This window comes from Apium graveolens, chromosome 6 (assembly GCF_009905375.1).
Source record: "Apium graveolens cultivar Ventura chromosome 6, ASM990537v1, whole genome shotgun sequence".
Classification (NCBI taxonomy): Eukaryota; Viridiplantae; Streptophyta; class Magnoliopsida; order Apiales; family Apiaceae; genus Apium; species Apium graveolens.
This window is the reverse complement of record NC_133652.1, coordinates 248,680,070-248,692,373: the sequence shown is the minus strand read 5'-3', so window position 1 is coordinate 248,692,373 and position 12,304 is coordinate 248,680,070. Positions and strand designations below refer to the sequence as shown.

The window sequence follows — 12,304 nt, the reverse complement described above, 5'->3', positions numbered from 1 at the left end:
AGCAATAAGCTCCTAGAGTTACTTTTTTAAGGCTTAATTATAACTTAATCCTTAAAATATGACACATTGTACACATAAACCCTTAAAGAAAAAAATCATATATTTTAACCTTGAAATATGAGATTTGTTCACTTTAACCCTTTTATCAAAATTTCTTCCAATACTACCCTCAACCTCAAGGGTTATTATGTCCCCAATCAGATACTTCAAGGACAATATTGTTCGTCAATCATTTTTTTGTCAATTTTTATTTATTAAATAATATAAAATATATATAAATGTATAAGATACGAATTAACTATGTATTATTATATTTAGTTTACTTTCGGTGAATTTTATTAGAATTATAAATTTTACTTGTAATAAAACTTGCAAAATTATAATATAACCATGGACATGAGTTTTCTTCCCTTATACAATTCCTAGGAAAACTAAATACATCAAGAGCACTCAACACTCCCACATTTTACCATCATCTCAGGTCTAGTTAATATGTTTAAGTTGAGGGTTGTACTGAAATTATGTTACTTCTCTTTATAAATCTTACAATACCACTCCCTTTCTTCTCTCTCAAATTTTGTCAGCATTTTACCTAATTATTCCAAGTACCTTTCTAGTCAGTTTTTTCGAATTTCTCCGTCATCTCCAAGAGTTTTTGACCTGATTCTTCAGCGTCTACATTTTGACCGAATGAGTAGACAGCATTTTTGTTGCCAATGGGCTTCGTCTTGTTAATCTCTATAATTTCTTTAGCCTTTGACTTTCTACCTCTAGATAATTTCTGATCCCATTTTTCAGCCTCTAGACTTTGATCAACCGAGTCCCCTTTGGTACTATAAACAACCTTATCTTTGCCAACAAATTTCCTCTTTGCCAAATCTCGAGCATTCTGAAGCTGCATTAGTTCAAAGGAACAACTTGGTAAAGTAAAGAACTTCATCAATGACTCCGCTAATTGTATGCTAATGGCATAACTTGTGAACTGCGAATCAACACTTCAATAGTACAGACAAGATACAATGTCTTCAAGAACCCTTCCTTGTTACCGTTCCTATTAACCCAAACACCCCATAACATAAAACGAAGCAACATTTAAAATATGAAATCTTGCAATCACGGAAGATCACATTACAAAGAAGGCTAAAATGGATCTCGTATATATCATAATACAAGTCTACATCATCCTAAAATTTAAATACATATAACAGACCTAGACAATAAAGCATTCCATTTACTTAACAAAGACTAAATAAAACAATAAAGCATTCCATTTTATTATTGCATTGAACAGAAGATGGTACTACTTATATCATAAAAGGTTCATAATACGAAAGAATATAGAAGACAATTAAGAAGACGTTCTCAAGCTACCAATTGAAGGATCACAACTGCAGTAAATAACCATATATGGAAGCAACCCTATTTTTTATTTTTACCTTCCGTCTTAGAGTGACGTCTGGATGTTCAAGTCCTAGAGCGTGTTGCTCCCTCGCTTGATTCCTCTTTTTGATATCAGCGTTTATCTTGAGGATGAAGATACCTCGGAAGAAGGGAATTACAACATAGGATACAGCGTAGATCTGCATAGTTCATTAAAGTTCAATATTTGTAAGAGGTTATTAAGCAAATACTGCATTTATATCAAGAGAATCAAATGCTCGGATCTAGTTCTGCGAAAATAATTGATTTTAATCTAAGAAACTATCAAAAAATATTAAAAATATTAGAGAAAGGAGAATGTGGTCAATTACTAATTAATATACCAGAAAAAATTAACTGATTATATTCGTAAAAGCAACAAGGCTTATATAATATATTATTATTAAAACTGGAATAGGCACAAAAATGGAATTTACATGACTGCTGCAAAGAAAGAAGATGCATGGGAGAAGCAGCTTCCTGAAATTCTTTAGGGAGATTTTATCTTAAAGATTTCAGATAAAATAATACATATAACAGTATAAGAGTCATATGGCTACAACAAAAGTACAGATAAAAAAATCCAAGTATGCCCTCAAAAACACCACTGTACTACACCAAAGAGTATGTTGTCAGGTCATAATGTACTGCTCACTATTAGCTGTGTCGTAATAAAAAAAAAGCTAGTACATCATTGCAGACCATTGTGCATCAGGTACCAATCCTATACCCAAAGAGTAGGTTGATCAGGTCATAATGTACTCCTCGCTATTAGCTGTGTCATAATAAAAAAAGCTAGCACATCATTGCAAACCATTGTGCATCAGGTACCAATACTACACCCAAAGAGTATGTTGTCGAGGTCATAATGTACTGGTCACTTTCAGCTGTGTCGTAATAAAAAAGCTAGTACATCAATGCAATCCATTGTGCATCAGGTACCAAAATATCACTAATTACAAATTAGTAATTAGCTTAAGAGGAATCCACAACAAAATCGAAATAAATATTAACTTCCATGGAGTTCAAATTCCAACAATTTGTGAACTCCACGGACTAAGTCGAAGAGCTAATACCCTACTGAGAGGCCAATGTGCAGTCAGATAGAAAGAAGGATACGAGTATATGACAGTCTTTTTCCTTGAACAGATATGAATGTAAAATCCATTAGAATATACATGAGATGTGCAACATTTGTATCTAGAGCAACTTTAAGAAGGCAAGTAAGAACTGAAAGAGTACCTGAAGTAAAGGATATATGTATGACACAAATTTGATGAATCCGATCTTCGTAACTTCCTTATCTCTTTATTAACGAGTCGACCAAAAATGCCAATGTCATTTACAGGTAACATGGAAATAATGAATTGACTCAGGCTAACTGAAGTGAAGGTCAGTCATACCTTAAGAGACCCCCAAGAATTAATACACCAAGGTTATTAAGGACAGCCAAGCCCACAACCATCACCTTCTGGTACATGCTGGTAATACTACATTGTGAAAACAGTAATTGCTTCAGGGAGTAAAAAACAATTCCTATATTATACAAGTTGAAGTAACATGACCATATATAGAAACCTGAAATTCCAGTAATTCTCCCTTAGAAACTTCTCATTTGGCACAACCTTGTCAATGCCATTACGATGACCTTTTCCTCTCCTATTGGATGAGGCAGTTCGTTGCAGTGATGGAAACTGATAAAGAATATTCCCCTGCATAAAATAATTGCAAGGTATCATGTACAATGATCCAGTTTGGAATGATCATTTGCAGGGGTAAAATATCTCATCTGAACACAAATTTAAACTATGAAATTAATTAGAACGCAAGTGCAACTTTATGTTTAATACAACTATAGAAGCAGGTCAGCTTTTTAAACAGACATAACTTTTAAAGAGAAAGATGAAGATACCTGACAAAGTTATCAAAGAAAATTAAAAATCATATTGCTTCATGTTTATGAATACGAAAAAACCAATTTCTAATATGTGAAGAGTAAGGACTGTAATGTCTATTACATATGCACAATTTGAACTCACCTCTTCATCCACTTCTGGTTGGCCATCAAATCGAATAAGAACAGGTAAGACATATCCCTCGTCATTCTGAAATGTACAAAGAGAAGGACAAACAAATGTTCAGGTAAGGAGTATCGTCCTTTAAGAAATTTTTTGATGACAAATATATCAGCGGGCTTGGAGTATCAAGTACTTCAGGGAAGCCAGTGTGTATATCAACCTCAATGATGAAATAAATACATGTAATCACAATACCAGGTAAATATGGATGAATAAGAAAGAAATATGAACATATTATTCCACAGACTTGAAACGTCGGAATGCTCAATATCTCGTCAGACACGGTGAATCTATTTTATCTGACTCTGTTTCATTTCCACATGACTTTAATTACATCAAATAATTCAATTTAAAATGCAATTTGTCTAAAAAAAATTATACGACACGCTATTATATTGGTAATGACAATCCTGCATATACCTTTTGTGCTTTAGTAGTTACGTCTAGATACGGAGCAAGCTCTTCTGCTGTAGTAACACCCCCAGTTGATGCAATGTACTGTCCAATCTGAAAAATAAACGCTTAGCTGTCACATATTTCTCCAATCCTAAAACATTTGACAGAAAATAAATGATTTCTAAATCCCACTAGCGTGAAGCCCACTTTACGAGACAAGACTAGACAAGCTGAAACCTTGGGGGATACCACAAAATAATTGCACTGGGGTAAAACTGAGATTAAGTTCTAGGAATACATTGGGATTACTGAAGTGAACAGGTAGATATCTGTTGATCAATGAAGGAAGATCAAGAAAAATAAATAGCACTTGACTAATAAAACAAGGTGATTACACTTTCCACGGATGCTTCTGGAAAAACATTTGTGTTGAAAATGTTACCACTCCTTAAAAAAGAAATGACTGAAATGCAAATTTCTAGTAACTACACAACTAAGAGGATGTGTATGCCTGAAATATTGAGGTATGCATATGAAATTTAAATCTCTAGGTTCATTATTAATGAATATGGAATTTTCATTAAAACTTGGGAGTGCAATTCTGAATTAGAGCCATGATATGGCTCGAGTGAAATGCAAACATTTCGAATCACCAAGTTCGACTCTCAATGATTACCAATTTCCACCTCTTTTCTTCAAAATTTTGATTCGGATCACCATCACCAAATACAAAGGAGAAAACCTACAAGACGAAAATTTACAGAATTATAACTCAATATAAGCAGAATATATAAATGAAGTAGGCTCTTTATAAGGAATAATTAATTACAGCTTCTGTAAAGTCCATCCCATTGCTTTCAACTTGCGGTACATACGCATCCAACCACCTAGGAGAAATCAGAGAAAAGTGTAAAATTTCTTTAAATATCGGGTCAACATAAAAAGAAATATGGCTAGCAAAGCAAGCTTATAGTTAACAAGTCATATAAATTGCAGGGTATAAACTCCTCACAAGAGGCTTTGCCTACAGATATTTATATCGAGATCTTATGATCCTCCGACAATCTTAGTCCTCTTTCTAATCATTATTGGTTGGTACTTATAACAATTATTTCGAGATATCAAGATCAATTCTGGTTGGTTATTGTAAAATTTATAGTGTCTAGATATCAAGATCACTCTTAAATATAATTAATCAATCAACAAAAACCATGTAACCGCCACCTAGTTCACACGGACCACACAAACAAAATGTATTTCAAATTAGCTTACATCACTAACAACATAAGTTTGTTTAAGTTAGTGCAATATTTTGTTATAATGACTATTAATGTTAAGTGTGGATCATTCTTTACTGGATTCCAAAAAAGAAGACAAACTTTTTGAAATATAAAATTTAAATGAGAATTAGTGTCAGACTAAGTGACTTAATTTTAATCGTAGAATTATCGATATCGTAAATTATATAAAATAACTACATAAGTACTACTGGTAACTGGTAAGAATTTATCGCTTGCAAGACTTAAATGAATACTGTCAACATCCAATATGTCAATGTATCAATTGGCCAGAAATTAATGAACATACACTTTGTAGAATAACCGCATTGTTTACTTCTACGCACGCTTATTGTTGTGAAGAATTTCCCACAAGAATCTGCAACTACTGTAGATATCGACATAATACACACACATGCAGAGAGAGGGGGAGGGGGAGAGAGAGAGAGAGAGAGAGAGAGAGAGAGAGAGAGAGATTTTACCTAAAGGAACTAGGTGATGAATCAAGAAAGAACAGGTTACTGCTACTTGATTTACTTCTACTCTTTTTTTCATCATCTTCATCACTGTCATCATCCTCATCACCGTTATCATTCTCAACACTGATACATAGAGCTATCAAATATATTCCTAGTGTCTTACTAGTTACTACAATGTATAATGTGACATAAATTTGATAATACAAATCTAGTCATATCAGAATTCAGAGCACAATAGTATAAGATTCTGTAATTGCCAAATTATGTGAAACTGTTACCTTCTACTCACGAGTATAACAACAATTGCAGCAAAAACAAGAACAATTGAAACGATTAATGCTGCTCCAAAGGCAAACCGTACCACGCGATCAGCTACAGACTGGCATTTGAGTACATAAATTGGTTTACAAACATATGTACAAGTATACAACTACATCCCTGATATCGATTCTTCCAAAGGAATACTAACAGGAAGAAGTAACAAAATTACCTTGGTCTTTTGGACTAGAGGTTCATATCTTATCCAAATGGACTTGGATGTAAGCTTAGAGCGATAATCCTCTGGAAAAATATAAAGAACATCACCTTCATCCGAAACCTGTTACATGCAATACAATTCCCCTGACCACATCAAACACATACAAACAGACCAAAAAGAAACAAGTGACATGTTATTTGTCACTTAAACTATACATATTTTATTTACAATTTCAGTTGTTACAGCTTTAAACTCAAAAAACTAATTCCATAATGTCACTAGTTTCATCTAGCAAAAATTTTAATTTAGCTCATTATAACATTCAAAGACCACTAACAGAAACCTGACTAGTTTCTCCGAAACCTTGATAAATTAATAACGCTACATTGTATAACAAATAATATACATTTTATAACTTTGAGCTTAAAATGCTAAAAAACACATTAGAGAGGAGGGGCGAGAGAGGGAGAGAGGGGGGGGGAGAGAGAGAGGGGGGGGCGAGAGAGGGAGAGAGGTGGGGGGAGAGAGAGAGAGAGGGGGGGGAGAGAGAGAGAGAGGGGGGGGAGAGAGGGGGGAGAGAGAGGGGGGAGAGAGAGAGAGCATTTATCAAAATTTAAAAAAAAAATCAGAAGAAGAGGAAGAAGAAGATACAGACATCCAAGTAGGCATCAGAGTCAGCAGCAACAGCCTGCAAAGCTTTCTGAGCTACATCCACCTTAATCCCAGCTTTGGCAGCGACGTCACCGACGGTGACTTTCCGGCCACAAAAATCAACAGCGTCCAAAGTCCGGTTCCGTACATCAGACGGAATGTTATCAGTGTCAATAGAATAAAAAGCATCAGTACTAGCCTTAATGAGAGGAGCGTAAACAGAGAGTCTGTTATGTTTAAGAAAGTGTGAGTTAGTTTGTAAAAACGGAGAAGATTGTGACCTAGAAAACAAGATTGGGGAGGGTTTGAGGGAGAGAGAAGGTTTGTTATTGTAGGGGTTAATGGAATAAGAGAGTGGTGTATTCCTGCAGCATGCAACCAGGGACACCATAATTATGTATGTACATAAAAATGTAATGTGTGTATATTTATCTATTTACTCTGCTTTTCATTTCTGCCATGTACAAGAGGCAACAGGGTTTTCACCTTCTGATGCTCTGTTTGCGAGTACGGTTAAAAACTGTTAATTAGATCACGATCATTTTTATTAATTTATATATATTTTAATATATAATATATAAAAATAATATTTTTAAAAAAGTTTGATGGTACAATAGCAGTTTTGAGACCAAAAGCTGTTATCCGAATAGCAATACCAAATGGAGCATCAAGGATGGGTCAATTAGGACATTGGGTAATTTGGTGTCCTTGCTGCTTCTTTTTTTTCCCTTCTTCTGTTGTTTGTGTGTACATTTATTTATGAGTAATTTTTAAGATCCCAAAAAAAATCCCAAAATTTCCAGTTTGTGATGAGTTGTTTTCACCAAGTGCGTGTATTAAGATGAGTCAACTAATTACAATTTACAATATGTCATGTGTTTATTTTGATACATTTAGGACTATTTTTTATTTATCCTTATCTTTTTTATGAAATTTAATTGACATACTGATCCTTCATGTTATTTTAAGTGATGTTTTGTTCGTATTTTATTGATATCTATTAATATTTTATTATTTTTAAAATCCAAATTCAGAATTGGTGAATCATAAAATATTAAAAATAGTTAATAATCACAGTTTTAGGCCCTAACCCTAAATCTTAAATCGTTGTACGTTTCATTAATTTATTTTTTAATATTTATAAAACGATTGTTGAACCCTAAAATATTAAAAGTTGTTAAATTAGGACCCACTTTTTAATATTTTTGGGTTTACTAATTCTCAATTTAAGATTTAAAAATATTTATATATTTATATATACGAATAAAATACCCGTTAAAGTAGCATTTTAAACTTGAAAACATAACATTACTTAGCATTTTGGGAAAAAAAATATATTAAAAAAAACGTTGATGCATTTAATGTTATCTCTAAAAACAAGCGATAATATTGCGTTTGTGTATACAAAACATAAGATGAAGTTATGTTTAGTCATTAAAAAAAACATAATTCTCAACTTGAAAACGGCACCAAATCAATGTTTTTCTCAGCTTGGAAAATGGCAAACAAATTAATGTTTTTGGATCAGAGAAAAACGTAAAACGAAACTGTGTTATACAGTGATATTTGGGTTCAATAATTTAAAAAATGACATTGAGGGTCATTTAACCCCAAAAAATAATATCTTGGAGCCTTTTTTCCAGAGCCGATAGGTGCAAACTTTAGCTGTAGTACCGGTTAGATTAAAGATTGTTGTGAGAGATTTTAAAAAAAGCCACGTTTTTTAATTAAAAATTTGTAGAAATTTTAATTAAAGCTCCGGCTAACCTCGAAAAATTAGCGATAAATCATTTTAGTCCCGAATATTTTACGATTCTAACCCCGCCGGTGGCTTTATGAATGAGCGGTTAATATCATTTGTTGGCAGCTCATTTCACCTAGTTTCTGCATATATTGTTTTTCGCTCTTTATATTTCCAGGCAAAGGTTTCTTTACAGCTAAGTTTATTTGTTACAATTGTGCTCGTGTCATTCCAAAGCGACAGTTAATCTATGAGAAAGCTAGATACTTTCAGGTTTTTCTCTCAGTTAGAGTGGTGGTTATAAGATTATAGATGCATTTTAGCTCGAAGATATTGTGAGTAATCTAAATTGCTAAAATTTGCAGGTGCCTTATTTAGAATATCCAAATGTTTGAAAGCTCAGAAATTGTTGAATAAATTAATGCGACTTACGCTCTCTGAGAAGCAATGGTGCTTGTTTTCCTCTGTTTTCTCATATACTTACAAAGATTGTGTTGCCATAGAACATAAACTTTGCAATGAGCATTCTCATTGCAGTGCTATGTATTGAAAATCAGCAGCTTTGTATCTGCATCAAGGGACCAAGGTTTAGATCTCTATACATGTAATGCCATCATAGTATTCTTGTTTGTAATCTTTGGGATATGAGTATCCTGCAATTGATGGATAGTTCGTGTAACATTATTTGGACTTTGGGACCTTTTTCCATAAAAACACAAGATTATTTGATATTGTATAACTAAGAAGTTTTATAGTTCAGAGCTAACACTCAATTTTTCATGTTTAGAAGTATTAAGTACCGATAACACTTCATAACGAGATCAACTGCATTATGTAAATCTTACAGGGGTGTGTCTAGGTGTTGGACACATTTAAACATTTCTGCTGCTCATTTAATCATCTGATGATCAAATACGAGATTGAGTGCAAACCGGAAAACATTACTTCTTCATCCAAAGAAGGGACTAGACGGGGATAGTAAACCTTCCATCTAAAAAAAGAATATATCTTCTAGCCTCCTCCCACTAATCTAAAAGATCCGGGTTTAAAGTGAGGAACCACTTAGCTCGTCACGAAAAACACACCTACCTAATCTAACCCATTCATTCTACTTCACCCCAAGTTCCTGTACTTTGGCCAGACACGAACCTCTTCATTCCTCCTAACCCAACTGGTCCTTCACTCACCATAACATATGCTGTTGGATCCCTAAAGTTCATCTGAACACTACTAGGTGTCTAGAGTCTACACAGACAAGTCCAGACCTTCCAACTTGCAGACATTAAATTTACACAAAACCAATACCAAAACTATTCTACATGCAGCAAAAGTAAAACAAGTGAAATCAAACACAATTATGTAACCACCTATCAATCTTAAATGCAGTACGTCTTACACATTCCCCCAACAAAAGGAACTAATCATCTGTACCTTAAATAGTACAGTAATAACCTATCATTTTTACAAAATAATCCACATTTCACCAAAGCATTCCAAATAGCATACCCACACTAGTCAGCAACTAATAAACCAACACAAACATAATCCCAACTTGATAAACTTTATCCCACCAAAGGAGGAATAATCATCTCTATGCTTCGCAAAAGGTAATAACCTAGCAATTTCACAGACTAGTTGCGCAAATCCATATTTCTACCATTAGCATTTCAAATAACATCATCGAAACTATCATAAACAAAAACAGTTGAATAACATCCAGCAACAAAAATATAAAAACTATCATAAATTCATAATACTCAAAAAAACTCTCAACATTACAAAACTGAATAAAAAAGAAACTCCACATAATCAATTCAATACCCCCGGAATAATGATATCTCTATAAGCTTCGCAAATAGTAATAACCCTAGCAATTTCATAGAATAGTTACCCAAATCCACATTTCTACCAAATTATATCAAATAACATCATCCAAACTTGATAAATTTAAAAAAAACAGTCGTTAAATTCGAATAACAAAAATATAAAAACTGTCATAATTCTCGAAAAAGTCTCGACATTATTAAAGTGAATAAAACCGAATACTCAAATTCCCCTAAAACAATTCAATACCTCCTAGCACCGCCACCAAAACCACCACGAGCACCAGCAAAAGGCAAAGCAACAACAGGAGCAGGCTGTTCTTCCTTAAGCACAATTCCAGGAAGCTCACTCATACCAAGAGAAGCAAGCAAATCAATAGTCTCCTTATCAACTTCAATCCTATCAGTCCTAATTGCAGACTCATCAGGCACGAAATCCATACGCCTCTCTCTCTCCTCTTCTTGTAGCTTCAGCGAGATTCCTCTCACAGGTCCTTTCTGAATACGCTTCATCAAGTGAGTTGAGAATCCAGCTATCTTGTTACGGAGACGCTTTGATGGAATGATGGCGACTTCTTCTAGAATCTTCTTGTTGGTGTGGAAATCCAATGTCATTTTGGAATAGTATTTCTCGATTACTTGTCGTGAAGATTTTTTCACCGTCTTGGTGCGGACGCGTCCCATGGCTGCGGCGGTGGATCGCTAGGGTTTGTTTGGTTTGCGATGTGTGCTTTGGGGAGGTAGGGTTTTTAGGAACAAACTTGCTGGCTTTTATATTGTGTGATTTTGTTTGGGCTATGCTTATAACGTTTTTGGGCTGGATTGTGTGTCCTTAAATATTTTTTAGCCCAGTTAACTTTTTTTTTGTAAGTGAGCCCAAATATTTGTGCATGTATAGGTATAGCACCACCATAATTCATTACAAAAGTATTGTTGGGGTCTTTTACTTTCAAAAATTATTTTATAGAAAAGGGATAACACAAATTATTTAGCAAAATGATAAGGTAGAAAATTCAATTTGCCAGTAAAATAGTACAGTGCTTGAGCTCGCGCTTACGGTTCTTCAAAAGTTCGACTTCACGTGCTTACGTGATTAATTAAAAAAAATCACAATGTGGCAAGGACAATAATTTATGACATCCATATTTTGTCATCTTGTTTATTTATTTCATCATTTGGTATGTAAAATATAAAATACAAATTCTTATGATTTTTTTGAGTAAAATATTTTATAAAGTAGTATCAAATGTGTTAAATTGTGAAAAAATATATTATACATGGTATTTGAATATTATTGATCAGTGGAAGAATAATTAGCATTTCTCTAAAATGTAGTGACTGAAAAGTCAGCTTGGGGAACATTGAAGACTGTTTAAATTTAAAGGTCACAAAAGTTGTTGAATTTGATTACTTCTGTCCTGTGTACTTCCTTTTTTGTGTACAAGAAAAAGAAAGAGTACATGTCAGGTATGATGGTCTATTCTACATCAAACCTTTGAAATTTAATTCAGTTTACTGCTTTTTTATACAAGACAGGCATTACATTTTTTATGAACAGAAATGCCAGAGTCCTCAGACCATTCACAACTGCCTGCCTCATGTGTAATCTGCTTAGGTGATTTTCGGAGATGGACCTTGTGTACATATGCGCACACAAATTAAAATGTTACGCCGCGTCTTCCTGAAATTTTTTTGAAAACGGACTCGAATTACCTGACACTACTTTTATAAATACGGGTTGCTCTGAAAGTTTTATGTTTTAGATTTTGAATTTATTTTTTATCTTTGAGTTTGTAATAACGGCGGGATTACTGAATTAGGGAGACTGACTTTGTTTAATTAGAATGCTAACCAATTCGGAAAATGAATTATGGCAAGTCCTAAATTTGCAACCAGATGGTTAGGATTAGAATCTAATGAAAAAAACAGGTCAAATAAATTTGGTGCAACAAAAATGAACCA

The 12,304-nt window shown here is 33.7% G+C and overlaps 2 protein-coding genes across 2 annotated transcripts; both read right to left on the bottom strand.

Annotated features, from left to right (window-relative positions):
• Nucleotides 1–375: 375 nt before the first annotated feature.
• LOC141667720 (uncharacterized protein At5g03900, chloroplastic-like) lies at nt 376–7,248 on the bottom strand. Its single transcript, XM_074474325.1, has 13 exons — nt 6,783–7,248; nt 6,140–6,247; nt 5,928–6,028; nt 5,653–5,736; nt 4,723–4,780; nt 4,570–4,635; nt 3,918–4,004; nt 3,459–3,524; nt 2,998–3,131; nt 2,823–2,909; nt 2,662–2,725; nt 1,437–1,580; nt 376–895 (listed from the first exon to the last, which is right to left on the bottom strand). The coding sequence occupies exons 1-13, from the start codon at nt 7,167–7,169 to the stop codon at nt 614–616; spliced, it is 1,668 nt and encodes a 555-aa protein (XP_074330426.1). The 5' UTR covers nt 7,170–7,248; the 3' UTR covers nt 376–613.
• Nucleotides 7,249–10,406: 3,158 nt separating this feature from the next.
• Nucleotides 10,407–11,100, bottom strand: LOC141668005 (small ribosomal subunit protein eS17-like). The gene has a single exon (XM_074474672.1). The coding sequence runs from the start codon at nt 11,024–11,026 to the stop codon at nt 10,586–10,588; it is 441 nt and encodes a 146-aa protein (XP_074330773.1). The 5' UTR covers nt 11,027–11,100; the 3' UTR covers nt 10,407–10,585.
• Nucleotides 11,101–12,304: the final 1,204 nt, after the last annotated feature.

Bases quoted from the DNA above. Each gene is read 5' to 3' on its own strand.
- LOC141668005 (XM_074474672.1), bottom strand. From the start codon at position 11,026: ATGGGACGCGTCCGCACCAAGACGGTGAAAAAATCTTCACGACAAGTA.
- LOC141667720 (XM_074474325.1), bottom strand. From the start codon at position 7,169: ATGGTGTCCCTGGTTGCATGCTGCAGGAATACACCACTCTCTTATTCC. The intron at 4,781-5,652 runs GTAAAATCTCTC...GATTTCTCCTAG, and splicing joins TCATCACCTAGTTCCTTTAG to GTGGTTGGATGCGTATGTAC. The intron at 2,910-2,997 runs GTTTCTATATAT...TTCACAATGTAG, and splicing joins GAGAATTACTGGAATTTCAG to TATTACCAGCATGTACCAGA.